Source organism: Leopardus geoffroyi, chromosome B1 (assembly GCF_018350155.1).
Source record: "Leopardus geoffroyi isolate Oge1 chromosome B1, O.geoffroyi_Oge1_pat1.0, whole genome shotgun sequence".
Classification (NCBI taxonomy): domain Eukaryota; kingdom Metazoa; phylum Chordata; class Mammalia; order Carnivora; family Felidae; genus Leopardus; species Leopardus geoffroyi.
The window spans coordinates 49,855,265-49,875,718 of NC_059327.1; the positions used below are offsets into that span (position 1 = coordinate 49,855,265).

General features: G+C 38.1%; 1 protein-coding gene across 3 annotated transcripts in view; it reads left to right on the forward strand.

Moving 5' to 3' along the window:
- The window catches only part of EXTL3 (exostosin like glycosyltransferase 3), a 130,729-nt gene that overhangs the window by 76,087 nt on the left and 34,188 nt on the right, over nucleotides 1-20,454 (forward strand). For all 3 annotated transcript variants that reach the window (XM_045461653.1, XM_045461645.1, XM_045461635.1), the window contains 2 exons: nucleotides 15,117-15,215; nucleotides 16,775-19,403. In XM_045461653.1, the coding sequence (XP_045317609.1) occupies nucleotides 17,256-19,403 (2,148 nt within the window). In that variant the 5' untranslated portion in view covers nucleotides 15,117-15,215; nucleotides 16,775-17,255. The remainder of the gene's footprint in view (nucleotides 1-15,116; nucleotides 15,216-16,774; nucleotides 19,404-20,454) is intronic.

The window sequence follows — 20,454 nt, forward strand, 5'->3', positions numbered from 1 at the left end:
TAAGGACAGGAAAGACATGGTTTAATTCCTGTTTGTTTTTTTAACTAATATGTAATAGACATACAATATTCTGTTTTAGGGGTACATCATAGTGACTTGATATTTTATCCCCATGGTAAGTCTGGTTACTGTCTGTCACCATACAAAGTTACTACAATATCATTGATTATATTCCTTATGCTGTACATTATATCCCCATGACTTATTTATAACTAGAAATTTGTACTTCTTAATCCCCTTCACCTATTTTGCCCACCCCCAACACGAATTCAGTCCCCCTCTGGTAATTAACAGTTTGTGTCCTGTATTTATGAGTCTGTTTCTCTTTTGTTTTGATTGATTGTTTTGTTTTTTAGATATATGTGAAATCATACAGTATTTGTCTTTCTGTGTGTGCCTTATTTCACTTAGCATTATACCCTCTACGTCCATACATGTTGTCTTTGATGGCAACATTTCATTCTTTATGGTTAAGTGATATTCTACTGTGTGTGTGTGTGTGTGTGTGTGTGTGTGTGTGTGTGTGTATACACACCACATCTTTATCCATTCATCTATTGACGGACACTTAGGTTGCTTTCGTAATCTTGGCTATTGTGAAAATGCTACAGTGAATGTGGGGGTGCATATATCTCTTCAAATTGCTGTTTTTGTTTTTTAATTTCAATTAATTAATTAATTTTTTAAGTTACATCCCAGTTAGTTAGCATATAGTGCAATAACGATTTCAGGAGTAGATTCCAGTGATTCATCCCCTATGTATAACACCTAGTGCTCATCCCAACAAGTGTCTTCCTTAATGCACCTTACCCATTTAGCCCATCCCCCCTCCCACAACCCCTCCAGCAACCCTCAGTTTGTTCTCTGTATTTAAGAGTCTTTTATATTTTGTCCCCCTTTTTGTTTTTATATTATTTTTACTTCCCTTCCCTTACGTTCATCTGTTTTGTATCTTAGAGTCCTCATATGAGTGAAATCATATGATATTTGTCTTTCTCTGACTTATTTTGCTTGGCATAATACCCTCTATTTCCATCTACATAGTTGCAAATGGCAAGATTTCATTCTTTTTGATTGCTGAGTAATACTTCATTGCATATATATACCACATCTTCTTTATCCATTCATCTGTCGATGGACATTTGGGCTCTTTCCATACTTTGGCTATTGTTGATAGTGCTGCTATAAACATTGGGGTACATGTGCCCCTTGGAAAGAGCATATCTGTATCCTTTGGATAAATGCTTAGTAGTGCAATTCGTGGGTGATAGAGTAATTCTATTTTTAACTTTTTGAGGAACTTCCATACTGTTTTCCAGAGTGGCTGCAAGCAGTTTGCATTCCCACCAGCAGTGCAAAAGAGATCCTCTTTCTCCGCATCCTCACCAACATCTGTTGTTGCCTAAGTTGTTAATTTTAGCCCTTCTGACAGGTGTGAGGTGGTATCTTGGTGTGGTTTTGATTTGTATTTCCCTAATGATGAGGGATGTTGAGCATTTTTTCATGTGTCTGTTAGCCATCTGTTTGTCTTCTTTGGAGAAGTGTCTGTTCATGTCTTTTGCCCATTTCTTCACTGGATTATTTGTTTTTGGGTGTTGAGTTTGATAAGTTCTTTATAGATTTTGGATATTGACCCTTTATCTGGTGTGTCATTTGCAAATATCTTCTCTCATTCTGTTGGTTGCCTTTTAATTTTGCTGATTGTTTCCTTTGCTGTGCAGAAGCTTTTTATCTTGATTAGGTCCCAGTAGTTCCTTTTTGTGTTTTTGTTTTCTTTGGATAAATACACAGAAGTGCAATTTGGATGGTCTCGTAGTTCTGTTTTTGAATTTTTTTGAGGAACTTCCGTACTGTTGTCCATTTTGACTGCACCAATTTACATTCTCACCACATTTTCTTTTCTCTACATCCTCACCAACACTTGTAATTTTTCATCTTTTTTGATAATACCAGTTTAATAGGTGTGAGGTGATATCTCATTGTGGTTTTGATTTCCATTTCCCTGATGATTAATGATGTTTAGCATCTTTTCATGTGCTTTTTGGGTGTGTGTGTATCTTCTTTGGAAAAATGTTTATTCAAGTCCTTTGCCCAGTTTTTAATCAGTTTGGTTTTTTGATATTAAATTGTGTAAGTTCTTTATACAATTTGGTATTAATCTCTTATCAGATGTATGATTTGTAGATATCTTCTCCCATTCTGTAGTTGCCTTTTCATTTTGTTGATGGTTTCCTGAATTGCTCTGCAAAAGCTTTTTGGTTGGATATAATCTCAATTGTTTTAGTTTTTGTTGCCCTTGTCTGAGGAGACTGATCCAAAAAATATTGCTAAGACTGATGTCAAATAGATTACTGCCTATATTTCCTTCTAAGAGTTTTTTTAGATCTTACATTCAAGTCTCATCCATTTTGAATTTATTTTTGTGTATGATATTTTTGTGTAAGATAAAGGTCCAGTTTCATTTTTTTGTACATAGCTGTCCAGTTTTTCCAACACCATTTATTGAAGATAGTATCCTTTCCCCATTGTATATTCTTGGCACTTCTCGTGTAAATTGACCACATAAGTGTGGATTTCTTTCTGGGCTTTCTATTGCATTGATCTATGTGTGTGTTTTTTTGCCAGTATCATACTGTTTTGATTACCATATCTTTGTGGTATAGTTTGAAATCAGGAAACATAATACCGCCAGCTTTGTTCTTTCTCAATATTGCTTTAGCTATTTGAGGTCTTTTGTGGTTTTATACAAATTTTAGGATTGTTTGTTCTATTACTGTGAAGAATGCCGCTGGTATTTTGATGGGGATTGCATCAAATCTATGGATTGCTTTGAGTAGTATGGACATTTTAACAGTATTAATTTTTCCGGGGCACCTGAGTGGTTCGGTCAGTTAAGCGTCCGACTTCAGCTCTGTTCGTGATCTTGCAGTTCGTGGGTTTGAGCCGCGTGTTGTTGGGCTCTGTGCTGACAGCTCAGAGCCTGGAGCATGCTTCCAATTCTGTGTCTCCTTTTGTCTTTGCCCCAACCCCTGCTTGCATTCTGTCTCTCTGTCTCTGTCTCTCTCTCTCAAAATTAACATTAACAGTATTAATTCTTCCAATTCATGAGCACAGAATATCTTTCTATTTATGTTGCCTTTAGTTTCTTGTATCAATGTCCTATAGTTTTCAGAGTACAGGTCTTTTACCTCCTTGGTGAAATTTATTCCTATATATTTTATTCCTTCTTTTTTTCCAAGAAGCTTATTGAAATATTTATTCATAGTCCCACTATTTTAAATGTGTATTTATGGACTGTCCAAAAGCAATAGTTTCAGTACCCCTCAGACTCCTGGAAATGTTAAATGATCCAAGAAACTTTTGTGAAGGTCAAGTTTTCTTTCTTTCTTTTTTTTTTTTTTACTGAGGACATCTTTAGGTCACCTTTGTGCTCCTAGAAAAGATTCAGTTAGCAGCAGTCTCTGTTTCAAGCATCCATCTTTCACCTGCAAAGTTAATGATATTCATTTGATTTTTGCAGAGTTTTACAACTTGAAACAGTTATCAAGATCTAAACCTTAAATGGCACCTTAAATGGTGACGTGATTTCACACTGTGATAGGGCAGGCATACATGACAGTTATACAGTGAGGTCTCTCTCTTTTGCATGAGAGAAATCTCTGCCTGGCATACAGCTGATGACGAGTAAACTAAAATGTACTCAAACCAACCTCCCCATATCCTGGCACGGGAACACAGACTGGGAGCCTCTTGGGGACCTCTTGAGGTCTCCTGGACAATGTGGTCTGGGCCAGGCCACTGCCCTCCACACATTCAGGTCATGGGACCCTCAGACTCACCCCTGGCCTGGTTGCCCAAGAGGCTGTGTATCCTGAACTACTTACCATTCCAGAACCCCCAGTGCAGCACATCAGCAGAGACAGAGGCAAGATTAAAAATGGCATTTTATGTTTTCTGATGCAATTGTAAGTGGGATTATTTTCTTAATGTTTCTTTACAGTCGCTTGTTATTAGTGTATAGAAATGCTACTGATTTTTGTATGCTAATTTTGTATCCTGCTGCTTAACTGAATTCATTTAGTGGTTTGCTGGTTGAGCCTTTAGGGTTATATATGTGTATATATATATATATATATATATATATATATATGTATGTATGTATGTGTGTATATATATAAAATCTTATATATATGCATATATATATGTATATATATGGTATCTTATCATATGCAAATAGTGTTTTACTTCTTTTTCCATTTGAATGCCTTTTATTTCTTTTCCTTGCCTAATTGCTGTGGCTAGGACTTCCAATGCTATGTTGAATGAGTGGCAAGAATGGGCATCATTGTCTTATTATTGATCTTAGAGGAAAAACTCTCAGCTTTTCACCACTGAGTGTGATGCTAGCTATGGGTTTGTTAAATGTGGCCTTTATTACATTGAGGTACATTCCTTCTATGCCCATTTTGTTGAGAGTTTTTTTTTTTTTTATCATAAATGGATGTATCATTTGTCAAATGCTTTTTCTGCATCTATTGAAATGACCATCTGCATTTTATCCTTTGCTTATTTAATGTGGTGTATTGTGTTGATTGATTTGTGGATGTTGAACCATCTTTGCATTCCTGGAATAAACCCCATGTGATTATGGTATGTGATCCTTTTTAACGTGTTGTTGAATTCAGTTTGCTAATATTTTGTTGAAAGTTTGTGCATCTGGATTTATCAAGGATATCATCCTGTTATTTACTTCCTTTTTGTGGTGTCTTTTTCTGGGTTTTGGTATCAGGGTAATGCTGGCATCATAAAATGAGTTTGGAAGCATTCCTTATTTCTTTAAGTTTTTTGGAATAATTTGAGAAGGATCAGTACTAGATATTTTTTATGTAGTAGAATTCATGTGTAAAGCCATCCAGTTCTGGACTTTTGTTTTTGGGGAAGTTTTAAAATTACTGACCCAATTTCATTACTTATAATTGGTCTATTCAGATTTTGTTTCTTTGTTACTCAGTGTTGGAAGGTTATGTTTCTAGGAATTTATTTATTTTTCTATACTTTCCAATTTGTTGGTGTATACTTGTAAGTCTTTTATGATCCTTTTGTATTTCTGTGGTGTGAGTTGTAACTTCTCTTTCATTTCTGATTTTATTTATTTGGGTGCTTCTTTTTTTCTTGAATCTGGCTAGAGGTTTATTGATTTTGTTTATCTTTTCAAAGAACCAGCTTTTAATTGATCTTTTTTTTTATTGATCTTTTCTGTTCTTTATCTTTGTTTCATTTATTTCTGCTCTGATCTTATTATTTCTTTCCTTTTTACTGACTTTGGGCATTGTTTTTCTTTTTTTAATTCTTTTAGATTATTTATAATTTGGGATTTTGTCTGTGTTTTGAGAGAGGCTTGCATTGCTGTGAACTTCCTTTTAGAACTGATTTTGCTTGTCCCATAGATTTTGGAAAGTTGGGTTTCTATTTTAATTTGCGTTAAGGTATTTTTAAAATGTTCTCTTTGATTTCTTCATAGATCCATTGGTTTTATTTTTTAGTAGCATATTATTTAGTGTCCACATGTTTGTGTTTTGGAATTTCTAGTTTTATTGTAACTAAATTCTAGTTTCATACTGTTAATAGTTGGAAAAAATGCTTGATACGATTTCAGTCTTCTTGAATTTATTGAGACTCGTTTTGTGGCCTAACGTGATCTATCTGGGAGAATGTTCCATGTGTACCTGAAAAAAAAGTGTATCCTGCAGTTTGTGATAAAATGTTTTGTATATGTATCTATTGAGTCTTTCTGTACAATGTGTTGTTTAAGGCCAATGTTTGTTTACTTGTTGATTTTCTGTCTAGGGGATCTATGCATTAATGTAATTGGGAGTTTGATGTTCCCTATTATTATTGTATTATTTTCAGTTTCTCCCTTTATGTTCATTAATACTTGGTTTTAATATTTAGGTGCCCCTATGTTAGATGTATAAATACTTATGCATATTATGTCCTCATTTTGTATTGACCCTTTTATCATTATGTAGTATCCTTCTTTGTGTTTTTTTACAATGTTTGTTTTAAAATCCATTTTGTCTGATACAAATATTGCTACTCCAGCTTTCTTTTCATTTTCGTTTGCATGGCATGGAATGCCTTTTTCTATCTTTTTACTCTGAGCTTTTGTGTGTCTTTAGATCTGAAGTGAGTCTCTTACAGGCAGCATATTGGGCCTTTTTTTTCCTTTCACACTTTATCTTTTGATTGGAGCGTTAAGTCTCTTTACATTTAAAGTAATTATTGATACATACGTACTTATTGCCATTTTGTGAATTGTTTTATGGTTGTTTTTGTAGCCCTTTTCTGTTCCTTTCTTCTTAGTGTCTTTTCTTGTGGTTTGATGGTTTTCTTTAATGTTATGTTTGGGTTCCTTTGTCTTTATTTTTTGTGTATCTTTTGTAGGTTTTGGTTTGTGGTTACCGTGAGGTTCATATATATTGACCTATATACATAGTTGTTAGTCACTTAAGTTCAAATGCATTCTAAAAGCACTACATTTGTACTCTCCCACCCCCACCATTTTATGTTTTTGACTTCATGTTTTACATCCATTTTTTTTGTATCCCTTAACTATTTATTGTAGTTATGATTGATTTTCCTATTTCTAGTAATGGGCTTTTCTTTTCCACTTAAAGACTCCTTAACATTTCTTATAAGGCCAGTTGGAGTGAGCATGGGCCAAAGGATGCATGCAGCGTGTTACACAGGAGCTGCCTTGGTGGAACGGCTGGAGCTAGTGTGGGTTGGGAGTCTGGGATGTGCTGGGGAGGCCCTAGCAGGTCAGCTAGAGCACCTGGACCTTGCTCTTGTTCAAACTATCAAGGTGGAAGGGCTCACTGGTGCCTCTGACTCCACAGAGCTCGAGCAGTTTCCCTCCTGTATGGTGTATGCTCAGGAGTTAGTAAATGAATTTCCCTCACTTGTTGTGTAGTTGCCCTTTAAATCACTGTTTTCTCACTGGGGTACATGAGTCAGTGCACAGGCCCCTCAGTAACATTCCTCCCTACTGCAGCTTTATGTTTTGTGGGTGGGGTTCCTGTCATTACAGTGTCTCTGTTTCCTACCCCTTTCTGTGTGTTCCCTCCATTGTTTGTTGTGTAGAAGCTGTTCAGTCAGCCCTCGATTCTTCTTCAGGAGGAATTGCTTTATATGTAGGAATAGATTCAGTGCCCCTTGGTAGGAGGTGAATTCATGGTCTTCCTACACTGCCCTCTTGAACCACCAATATTCTAATTCATGTTTTGGAGTACCTGGCTGGTTCAGTCAGTTAAACGTCCAACTTCACTTCAGGTCATGATCTCACAGTTCATGGGTTCGAGCCCCACATCGGGCTCTGTGCTGACAGCTTGGAGCCTAGGTGGAGCCTGCTTCGGATTCTATGTCTTCCTCTTTCTCTGCCCCTTCCCTGCTTGCACTCTGTCTCTCTCTCTCAAAAATAAATGAACATTAACAAAAATTCTAATTCATGTTTTTAAAATGATGATTCTGGTTGCTGTGTGTAGAATGCATTGTAAAAGCAGGCTAAGGGGTGCCTGTGTGGCTCAGTTGGTTAAGTGTCCAACTTCTGCTCAGATCATGATCTCACGGTTGCTGAGTTTGAGCCCTGTGTCAGGCTCTGTGCTGACAGCTCAGACCCTGGAACCTGCTTTGGATTCTGTGTCTCCCTCTCTCTCCCTCTCTCTTTTCCTCTCCTGCTTATGTTTTCTCTCTCTCTCTCTCTCTCTCTCTCTCTCTCTCTCTCAAGAAAAAAAAAAGATTTAAGAAAATTTTAAAGCAGGCTGACAAGTTAGGCATTCACTGCTGGGGCAGATGGTAAAGAATAAGGCAGGTTATATTGTAGTTGGATTAAAAAAAAAAAACAACTCTGGAGATTGCTTCTTATCAGTGTTTCATTGACATTTATTTCTAGATCCTAATAACTTCATTCCCATTTTCCAGGGAATGACAGAGGAGACTGGGGGTTTTCTTTTTCTTTTGTGCTTGCAATAATTTAATTAGCTGTTTAGGAAAGAACGTTTATGCTCCTGGACATTGATGACAGTTTTGCTTTATTCCAATAAAAGAGATGGAACTTAATTGGAAGAAATTCTTTTGAATCATTATTGAATTATTGGTTCCCATTAGAACTTTTGTTTTTTTTCCTACCTGTGTTCATATAAGTTGGTAGCACTAGCAGTATTAGATTAAGTGTAGCCAGTTTCCAGATGACATTAAAAAAAACATTTTGTTTAGACTCTGTGTAATATATTTGAGAGTTCTAAATGTAAAAAATTACAAACATGTAAATGCAAACTATAGTGTAATAAATCCCCATGTATCCCCATCATTCAATGTCAACAGCAGTTAGCTCATGGCTAATCTTGTTTCATCTATACTTCTAAACACTCTTCACCACCCTCATTCATCCTGTTTACTTTTAAGCAAATTCCAGATAAATTGTTTTCTCTGTAAAAATCTCAGTATATACTTCTAAAAGGTAGGAACTTTTTTTTTTTTTTTTTTTAACATTTCATTGTTTTGGTTTATTCCCTCTTCTTAGAGCACACAAATAGGTAACTATATATCTGGATGATTTGTCTTCAAGAGTGTTAATTTATGCCTCTTGTTCCAGTGTAATTTTTGATAGCATCCCTTTTCACTTAAAAGGGTGTCTCTGTTTGAATGTTAAATTCTATGGTGATTGATATTGAGCATCTATCTTTTCATGTGTCTGTTGGCCATCTGTATGTCTTCTTTGGAAAACTGTTCATTTATTCTCATTTTTTAATTGGATTGTCTGTTACCTTTTAGTTTTGTTGATTGCTTCATTTACTATGCAGAAGATTTTTATTTTGATGTAGTCCCAATAGTTTATTTTTGCTTTTATTTCCCTTGCCTCAGGAGACGTATCTAGAAAAATGTTGCAACAGCCAATGACAGAGACCTTATTGCCTGTGCTCTCTTCTAGGATTTTTATTGTTTCAGGTCTCACATTTAGGTCATTCATTAATCCATTTTGAGTTTATTTTTGTGTTTGGTATAAGAAAGTGATCCAGTTTCATTTAAAAAAAATTTTTTTTAATCTTTATTTTTGAGAGAGAGACAGAGTCTGAATGGGCAGGGAAGGAGACATAGAATCTGAAGCAGGCTCCAGGTTCTGAGGTGTCAGCACAGAGACTGATGCGGGACTTAAACTCACGAACCGTGAGATCATGACCTGAGCCAAAGTCAGATGCTTAACTGACTGAGCCACACAGACACCCCTCCAGTTTCATATTTTGCATATAGCTATCCAGTTTTCCCAACACCATTTGTTGAAGAGACTTTTTCCCATTAGATATTCTTTCCTGCTTTCTTGAAGATTAGTTGACTATGTAGTTGTGGGTTCATTTCTGGGTTTTCTATTCTGTTCCATTGATCTAGGTGTCTGTTTTTGTGTGAGTACCATACTGTTTTGATTACTACAGCTTTGTAATGTAACTTGAAGTCTGGAATTGTGATACCTCCAGCTTTGTTTTTCTTTTTCAAAGTTGCTTTGGCAATTCTGGGTCTTTTGTGTTTCTATATAAATTTTAGGATTGTTTGTTCTAGCTTTGTGAAAAATGGTATTGGTATTTTGATAGAAATTACATTAAATGTGTGGATTGCTTTGGGTAGTATAGACATTTTAATAATATTCTTCTCTATGAGCAGGGAATATCTTTCCATTTCTTTATGTCATTTTCAGTTTCTTTCATCAGTGTTTTATAGTTTTCAGAGTACAAGTCTTTCACTTCTTTGGTTAGGTTTATTCCTAGGTATTTTACTAATTTTGGTGCAGTTGGAAATGGGATTGTTTTCTTAATTTCTCTTTCTGTTGCTTTATTATTGGTGTATAGAAATGCAACAGATTTCTGTACCTTGATTTTGTATCTTGTGACTTTACTGAATTCATTTATTGGTTCTTGTAGAATTTTTAGGGTTTTCTGTATCGTGTCATCTGAAAATAGTGAGGTTTACTTCTTCCTTACCAATTTGGATGTCTTTTATTTCTTTATGTTGTCTGATTGCTCTGGCTAGGATTTCCAGTACTCTGTTGAATAAAAATGGTGAGAGTGCACATCCTTGTGTTGTTCTTGACCTTAGGGGAAAAGCTCTCAGTTTTTCCCCATTGAATATGATATTCACTGTAGTTTTTTCATATATGGCCTTTATTATGGTGAGGTATGTTCCCTCTAAACCTACTTTGTTGAGCTTTGATCATTAATAGATATTGTACTTTGTCAAATATTTTTTCTGTGTCTATTGGGATGATCATATGGTTTTTATCTTTTTTCTTATTTATGTGATATATAACATTGATTTGCAGAGACTAAGCCACCCTTGTATACTGGAATAAATCCCACTTGATCATGGTGAATGATTTTTTTAATGTATTGTTGGATTCTATTTACTAGTATTTTATTGCAGATTTTTGCATCAATATTCATCAAAGATATTGGCCTGTAGTTCTCTTTTTTTGTGGTGTCTTTATCTGGTTTTGGTATCAGGGTAATGCTGGCCTCATACAATTAATTTGGAAGTTTTCCTTCCTCTTCTACTTTTTGGAATAGTTTGAGAATAAAGGGTATTAACTCTTCTTTAAATGTTTGGTAGAATTTGCCTATGAAGCTGTCTGGTCCTGGACTTTTCATTCTTTGAGGTTTTTTTTTTTTTTTTTTAGATTACTGATTCAGTCTCCTTGCTGCTAATAGGTCTATTCAAATTTTCTATTTCCATCTCAGTTTTGGTAGGTTATTTGTTTCTAGGATTTTATCCCTTTCTTCTAGGTTGTCTAATTTGTTGGCATTAGGTTTTCATAATATTCTCTTGAAATTATTTGTATTTCTGTGGTGTTGGTTGTTATTTCTCCTCTTTCCATTTATAATTTTATTTGAGTCCTCTCTCTTTGTTTTTTGATGAGTCTGGCTAGAGGTTTATGAATTTTGTTGATCTTTTCAAAGAACCAGCTGCTGGTTTATTTATCTCTTCTGTTTTTTTGTTTCTCTATCATTTATTTCTGCTCTAATCTTTATTGTCTCCTGTTGTTTGGGAGTTTTGTTTGTTATTTTTCTAGCTCCTTTAGATCTAAGGTTAGGTTGTTAACCTGTATTGCTGTAAACTTCTCCCTCAGAACTGCTTTTGCTGCATTCCAAAGGTTTGGGACCCTTGTGTTTTCATTTTCATTTGTTTCCATGTACTTTTTGATTTCTTCTTTGCACTCTTGGTTGACCCATTCATTGCTTAGTAGCATGTTATTTACCCTCCATGTATTTGTGTTCTTTCCAGATTTTTTTTTTTTATGTGTGTGTGTTTGATTTCTAGTTTCATACTGTTGTGTTCAGAAAAGATGCATGGTATGACTTCGATCTTTTCGAATTTGTTGAGATCTGTTTTGTGGCCTAATATGTGGTCTGTTTTGGAGAATGTTCCATGTGCACTTTGAAAGAATATGTATTCTACTGTTTTAGGATGGAATGTTCTAATATAGCTATTAAATCCACCTGATCCAATGTGTCATTCAAAGCCATTTTTTCCTTGTTGATTTTCTGATTGGATGATCTATCAACTGATATAAGTGTCGGGTTAAGTCCCCTATTATTATTGGGGCACCTGGCTGTCTCAGTTGGTAAAGCATGTGACCCTTGGTCTCAGGGTTGTGAGTTCAAGCCCCACATTGGGCACAGAGCTTGCTTTAAAAATGAATAAACAGGGGCGCCTGGGTGGCGCAGTCGGTTAAGCGTCCGACTTCAGCCAGGTCACGATCTCGCGGTCCGTGAGTTCGAGCCCCGCGTCAGGCTCTGGGCTGATGGCTCAGAGCCTGGAGCCTGTTTCCGATTCTGTGTCTCCCTCTCTCTCTGCCCCTACCCCGTTCATGCTCTGTCTCTCTCTGTCCCAAAAATAAATAAACATTGAAAAAAAATTTTTTAAATAAATAAACAGAGGGGCACCTGGGTGGCTCAGCTGGTTAAGTGTCCAACATCGCCCAGGTCATGATCTCATGGTTCATGAGTTCAAGCCCTGTGTTGGGCTTTGTGCTGATGGCTCAGAACCTGGAGTCTGCTTAAGATTCTGTGTCTCTCTCTCTCTCTGCCCCTCCCCTACTCATGTTCTATCTCTCTCTCAAAAAATGAATAAACGTTAAAAAAATAAATAAAAAAAGATAACTAGATAGATAAATAAGTAAAGTCCCCTACTATTATTGTATTACTATTGACTAGTTCCTTCATGTTTGTTATAAAATGTTTTATGTATTTGGGTGCTTTCATGTTGGGTGCATAAATATTTATAATGTTATATCATCCTGTTGGATTGTCTCCTTTATTATTATGTAGTGACCTTCTTTGTCTCTTGTTAACAGTCTTTATTTTAAAATCTGTTTTGTCTGATATGAATACTATGGCTTTCTTTTGACATCCATTTGCATGATAAATATTTTTCCATTCCTTCACTTTCAGTCTGCACGTGTCTAGGTCTAAAATGCATCTCATGTAAGCAGCATATAGGTGGGTCTTGTTTTTTAATTGATTCTGTCACCTATGTCTTGTGACTGGAACATTTAGTCCATTTACATTCAAGGTAATTATTGATAGATAGGTATTTATTGCCATTTTATTCCTTGTTCTGCAGTTATTTTTGAAGTTTTTCTCTGATTTGTTCTTCTCTTTCCCTCGCATGGTTTACTAGTTTTCTTTAGTGATATATTTGGATTCCTTTTTCTTTATTATTTGCATATCTATTAGTAGTTTTTAATTGTGGTTACCATTAGATTTATATATAACATCTGCATATAACAGTGTATATTAAGTTGATGGTTGTTTAAGTTTGAACTCATTCTTTACTTCTCCTCCATACATTTTAGGTATGTGGTGTTATATATCCTTTTACTTTGTGAGTTCCTTAACTGTTTTTTTACAGAAATATTCATTTTTTTTCTCTTTTGTTTCCTACTTTCATACTATCACTTTTGATATTTCCTTTCTACTTGGAGTCCTCTTTAATATTTCTTGCAGGGCTGGTTTAATGGTCACAGACTCCTTTATTTTTTTGTTTGTCTGGGAAACTTTATCTTTCCTCTATTTTGAATGATAGCTTTGCTGGATAGCATATTCTTGTCTGTAGATTTCTCCCATTTGGCACTCTGAATATATCATGCCACTCCCTTTTGGCTTTCAGAGTTTCTGCTGAAAATCCACTGATAGGCTTATGTGGTTTCCTTTGTATGTAACTGCCTTCTTTTGTTTCTTTAACCGTGTTTTCTTTATCACTACCTTTTGCCATTCTAATTACAATATCTCTTGGTGTGGATTGCCTTCTGTTGATTTTGTTGGGGGTTCTCTGTACTTATTGGATCTGGATGTCTGTTTCCTTCCCCATATTAGGGAAGTTTTAAGCTGTTATTTCTTCAAATAAATTTTTTGCCCCCTTTCTCTCTCTTCTTCTTTTGGGACTACTGTAATACTAATGGTATTATGTTTGATGGAGTCACTGAATTCCTTAAGTCTGTTCTTGTTTTGTGTAGTTTTCTTTTCTCTCTTTTGTTCATCTTGATTACTTTCTATTACTCTGTCTTCCATGTCATTAATTTGTTCCTCTGGTTCTTCCAACCTGCTGTTCATTCCATCAAGTGTGTTTTTAATTTCATTTATTGAGCCCTTTATCTCTGCTATGTTATTCCTTATCTCTGTGTTAATGGTCTCAGTGATGCTTTCCACTCTTTTCTCAAGTCCAGCTAGTATCTTTAGGATCATTACTTTAGATTCTCTGTCAGGCATGTTATTTATATCTGTTTCACTTATATCTCTGGCTGTGGCTTTCTCCTCTTCTTTCATTTGGGACAAATACCTCTGTCTTCTTATTTTTTCTAATTCTCTGGTCCTGTTTCTTTATGTTAGGAAAGTCAGGTATGTCTCCTGTTCTTGAGGGTAATGGCCTTATGAAGAAGAGATCTAGTAGTGCCCTGCAGTGTAGTGTCCCATGTTCCCCAGGGCCTGGCACTTCAGAGAGTGTCTTCAGTGTGTGCTGCATGTGCTCTGCTATTGTGTTCTGGTCACTTTATCCTTCAGGCCAGTTGTCTGCAGAGGCTTTCTTTGTCTGTTGTGAGCAGTGTTTCATCCCTGGCCTGAATGTGGTGAGTTCTAACTAGATGTGCTCTGGTCTGCTTATGAAATGAGACCTGTTACCACTACTGCCTGAACCAAAGCCCTGCAAAACTCCCAGGTTGGAAGATGTGGTGTGGGCAGGGGGTTATGCCAGTCTCCTGGGGTAGGGGTCCTGCTGAGCTGGGATTGAGGGCAGTTCCACCTGAGCTTGAGGGGTTGGGGGCTTGGTGTAAGCAAGTTAGGTAGGGAGTGTCAGCCCTGTGCTGGTTCCTGCAGGTGACTCTGTGCTTATGCTGAGGTGCAGGGGAGAGAAGTGGTGCAGGTCAGTTCCATTGTTCCTAGAGAGGTCTCTCTGCAAATACTACCCAGGCTCTAGGATGAGCAGGTAACCTCCCCACTGTGTGCTCCAGGTGCTCTTCAGATTGATGTTTCTACTGAAAGTCCACTGACTGTGCCCTGCCTTCTCTCTAGGAATAGTTCCAATGCCCTTTGGCCTCTCCCTTAGTCTGTACCTTCCCACCACCCCCCAGCTCCTCCCCCCCCCCACCCCCCCCACCTACTGTTAAAACTCCAGGCTTTAAGCCCCACCAATTGCAAGAATTCATGACATTCGGCCCCTCTCGCTTTCCGAGCCAATTGCTATGGGAATTTGTGTTCCCTGTGTCCTGGTCTCTCTTGCCCTTCTGTGGCTCCCCACCCACCACAGTGGCCAGGATCCATTTCTCTCACAAACCATGTGTCCACCCTTCCTGCCTTCTCTACCTTTAGTTGTAGAGTTTGTTCTTCCAGCCTTTAGGTTTATTTCTGGGGTATTGAGGACTATTTGGTGGTTATCTAGTTGTGTTCATGGGACGAGGCGAGCCTGGGGTCCTCGTACTCCCCCAGCATCTTCCCCTTCAGTAAATACATTCTTTAATAATGCCTTTAGTATTGAGTATTTTTCTAATAGCATGTCACTTTTCTATTTTCTATCAGGAGAGCAAGCCCTGGACCCGGAGCTCACTATTTTAAGAAATTATATACTGAAGTAAAATGCTGCATGAGTTAGAGAAAGGAAGGATCCAGAAACATATGGTAAGGAGGGAATGAATCAACTGAATTTCCTTGATTATGCATTCCTTTTTTTCTTCCACTTAATTCTTTCTTTGTTATAATTTATTTGTAAGGTGTAGAGAATATTCTTTTGAAAACAGGAAGAGAAATTTTTAACATTTGATTTAAAAAGATAATGCTTTAGAAATATTGACTTACATTTTCTGGGATATTTGGTTAGCTGTTAATTATCCAACTTTTGATCCTCCAAGTTTAAGCTTTTTTTGTGATCAATAGTTTTTGTTTTTTGTTGTCATTATTCTCTTATTCTGCTTACTCAAGCCTTTTATTAACATTGGCAACTTTTTTTATTTAAAGGAGAGGTGATTCTATCCCAACTTTAATAATTTTACACCTCTAACAAGCATAGAAGCTAGAGAGAAGATTGAGCACCTGTGATGTGCTACTTATACTACCCTGTAGTAGTGTCCTTGCTGTTTGTTTATATTTTATCTCTTAGGTTAAAGGAGGTTCCACAAGGTTGAAGATTATTTTGCATTCTCACTTCTCCTGTAGTTATACTGAGCATGTTTTAGACATGTTAAGAGTATGGTAAATACTTTTTGGAGGAAATAAATGAAAGGAATTGGGAATATTCTTTGGCGCAGAATATTATGAATTCAGTTCTAGATATGTTGAGTTCAAGATGAAAGCAAGTGAAGAGCTTTTGTAGCCTGCGATAGTAAAGTTGGTAAATGAATAGGAGTGAGAATGTTGTTTCAAGATTTATTAGCTGAAAGTACTCTCACATTCTCTGTCCTTTCTTGTCATAGCAACACAATATATTGTTTCTGTCTCAGTACACTTATCTCCATTTGGGGAGATTAGGAAACTGAGGTATAAGGTTTGAAAGCAAATCTGTCTCCAAAGGAGAAGAAATAATGCCCCTCATTTCTAAGTATAGTAGTCTTTCTGAAAGACCAAGTTACTATTTATATTTTAAAGAGGAACACTTGATGTCTGCTAGCATAAGATAAATGAGAAGCAAACTAGGAAATACATTTTGTCTCTGGATTAATGCACCTACTACTGGGTAAAGATCAAAAGAGTTCTCTTCCATTTATTTCAGCTCTGACTGTAAAGCCTTGAGCTTTTCAGAGTTTTTTTTTTTTTAAGTGGTTCAAAAGGAGGCTCATGTTAGGAATGAACATGACTATCAAGGCTGGACAGGATGGTGTTTCTTTCCATTTAGAATAACAAATTGTTGCATACATCTTTGCCCTCTGTTAAATGTTGTTGATCTTCATTTTATAGAGCTCTAATTCTGCCCTGTATCTTGTTAAATTGGAGGACGGGGTGTGTCTATGTGTATATAAAAACTGAAGTTGTTTTTGGACGCTTACCCATTTCTTATTAGCCATACTGTAAAATATCCATACTAAGACAACCTGAACCGAACTTAAAATGTTCTGTGAGACACATATCAGTGTTCCAACTATTATTTTACCTTTTCAGATTTAAGCATTTTCTAGAAACTGGGGAAGGGTGGGGTTGTCGCACATAATCTTTTCAAGACTTACATGGTTCTCTTTTTTTTGCAGGCCTCATTGTTGGCAAGGACATCGATAAGAGGCTGACATTCATTTCTGTTCTAACCAGCTACTTTATAACTGTGAATAGTAACTATGCATATTTGTTGCTCAGCAAAACCAAGGAACAAGAGCTATGGCAGTTGAAAAAGTCTGTCTGATTCCAGGGTATTTTTCCTGGGTTTCATCATCAGGGACCTTCTCCTTTTCATCTCATCAACAATGTGGTACCTTTTACCATTCAGTAAAGATTAAGGACATGTTCTTTGGTCAGCAACCAGAACTTAAAATCTGCTGGAATAAGGTCAGAGACCATTTCAATTACAGCTGAGGAAAATGAAATTTCCATTTTATTTGGTGCCTTGTACAGGGAGCACACTAACTCTTAACAGAAAGGTCTGAGTGAAAAGAGATTGAGTTCGTCTAATAGAAACTCATGGTTATGGCGAGTGACCCAACGTGATTAGAGGGGGCAAGAGCCACACAGGAACTCATGACGGGCTATACCATGTTGCGGAATGGGGGAGTGGGGAATGGAGGTCAAACCTGTATGTTACGGTGGTCCAACCGGATCCGACTCACGTGGCTCAGTTTCACGCTCTTCATCATTCTGGTTTTCTTCCCCCTTATTGCTCACTACTATCTCACCACTCTGGATGAGGCTGATGAGGCAGGCAAGCGGATTTTTGGCCCAAGGGCTGGTAATGAACTATGCGAGGTAAAGCATGTGCTGGATCTTTGCCGGATTCGTGAGTCTGTAAGCGAAGAGCTCTTGCAGCTGGAAGCCAAGCGGCAAGAGCTGAACAGTGAAATTGCCAAGCTGAATCTGAAGATTGAAGCCTGTAAGAAGAGCATTGAGAATGCCAAGCAGGACTTGCTTCAGCTCAAGAATGTCATTAGCCAGACTGAGCATTCTTACAAAGAGCTGATGGCTCAAAATCAGCCCAAACTTTCTTTGCCTATCCGATTGCTTCCAGAGAAGGACGATGCCGGTCTTCCTCCCCCAAAGGTCATACGGGGATGCCGGCTGCACAATTGTTTCGATTATTCTCGCTGTCCTCTCACCTCTGGTTTTCCAGTCTATGTATATGACAGTGACCAGTTTGCCTTTGGCAGCTACCTGGATCCTTTGGTCAAGCAGGCTTTTCAGGCTACAGCACGAGCCAGCGTTTATGTTACAGAAAATGCGGACATTGCCTGCCTTTATGTGATATTAGTGGGAGAAATACAGGAGCCAGTAGTGCTTCGGCCTGCTGAACTTGAGAAGCAGCTCTATTCTCTACCACATTGGCGGACAGATGGACACAACCATGTCATCATCAATCTGTCGCGGAAGTCAGATACACAGAATTTACTATATAATGTCAGTACAGGCCGGGCCATGGTGGCCCAGTCTACTTTCTATGCTGCCCAGTACAGACCTGGATTTGACTTGGTAGTGTCACCACTAGTCCATGCCATGTCAGAGCCCAACTTCATGGAAATCCCACCACAGGTGCCAGTTAAGCGGAAATATCTTTTCACCTTCCAGGGTGAGAAGATTGAATCACTGAGATCCAGCCTTCAGGAGGCCCGCTCCTTTGAAGAAGAAATGGAGGGTGACCCTCCAGCCGACTATGATGATCGTATCATTGCCACCTTAAAGGCTGTACAGGACAGCAAGCTAGATCAGGTCCTGGTAGAATTTACCTGCAAAAACCAGCCTAAACCCAGTCTGCCTACTGAGTGGGCACTGTGTGGGGAGCGTGAGGACCGCTTAGAATTACTGAAGCTTTCCACCTTTGCCCTCATTATCACTCCTGGGGACCCTCACTTGGTTATTTCATCTGGGTGTGCAACACGGCTCTTTGAAGCCCTGGAAGTTGGTGCTGTCCCAGTTGTGCTGGGGGAGCAAGTCCAGCTTCCCTACCAGGACATGCTGCAGTGGAATGAGGCAGCCCTGGTGGTGCCCAAGCCACGTGTTACCGAGGTTCATTTTCTGTTACGAAGCCTCTCAGATAGTGATCTGCTGGCTATGAGGCGGCAAGGCCGCTTTCTCTGGGAGACGTACTTCTCAACTGCTGACAGTATTTTTAATACCGTGCTGGCTATGATTAGGACTCGCATACAGATCCCAGCTGCTCCCATCCGGGAAGAGGCGGCAGCTGAGATCCCCCATCGTTCAGGCAAGGCGGCTGGAACGGACCCTAACATGGCCGACAATGGGGATCTGGACCTGGGGCCAGTGGAAACGGAGCCGCCTTATGCCTCACCCAAATACCTCCGCAACTTTACTTTGACTGTCACTGATTTTTACCGCAGCTGGAACTCTGCTCCAGGGCCTTTCCATCTGTTCCCCCACACACCCTTTGACCCTGTGTTGCCCTCAGAGGCCAAATTCTTGGGCTCAGGGACTGGATTTCGGCCTATTGGTGGTGGAGCTGGGGGTTCTGGCAAGGAGTTTCAGGCGGCACTTGGAGGCAACGTTCCACGAGAGCAGTTCACGGTGGTGATGTTGACTTATGAGAGGGAGGAAGTGCTTATGAACTCTTTAGAGAGACTGAATGGCCTCCCTTACCTGAACAAGGTCGTGGTGGTATGGAATTCTCCCAAGCTACCGTCAGAGGACCTTCTGTGGCCCGACATTGGCGTCCCCATTATGGTAATAGAAAAAAGCAGTTTGTTTTACTGCATGAGATAGCATTTTACTCCTTAATCCTTTTTCCAAATATATATAAAGTGTATCTTTATAGATACACTTTTTCCCCCCCATACAGATTTCCTTTCCCCATGGAATTTCTGCTTGCTTCTTTTTCAGTCCTTTCAGGCCTCGCCAGTTCCATTTCTGCTACTCACTTCCTCTAAATCTCCTAAGACTCTCCAAAACTGAAATCCATACTGGCCTCATGAAGGTTTACAAAAGCCCTTCAGTTACCCCATTGATGTTTTCTGTGTCATAACAAACATGTTGATGAGAACGATGATGACAGAGCTATTAGTAAGCACCTGTGATTTCAGGGTTTATAGAATTTAGGATTTATAGAACTTACATTATTATGGTCTCTTCAGTTTATATCTATGGAAACTAAGGCTTCGAGAGATTAACTGTTCTGCCCAAGGTCATGATTAATAAAGGACAAGCTGAGCTTTAGTGTCTGATTCCAGAAGCTGCATTTTTAATCACCTCCCCGTTTTAGCAGGAAGACCCATTTCTTTATCAGGATATTATAGAAGTCTTTTGAAGGATTAGAGTTGGGGGTTTGAAATATTTGGGAGTTGGAGATCCTGCACCTTTTCTATGGTCTCTCACAGGTTCTTTCTCAGATTCTTTACTTTATCTGTTGTGACTTGGTTGCTGTATTTTACAGGAAAAATAATAATCTGTTATGTAGAATAGGGCTTTAGTTCTGAGTACTTTGTTTATCCACCTTCTGACATAAATTTGGCTTTAGCAGATTACCCATTTATCTTAAATGTGAGGCCTTAGAGCAAGTCATAAGCAAACAAAGTTCCAACTACTTACCCAATGGCATAGACTTTCCAGAAAAAGGTAGCAAAGATAGGCAAAAGTTCTGGTGGGCCATCCATTGCCAAAAGCTTGCTTAAGAAAATTAGTGTAGTTTTTAGAGTTTTTAGAACTTGTCTGAAGGGGAATGTTTGGACTAGACCAGTGTTTTGAAAATTTATATCAAGAAACTAATTCATGTGAAGTA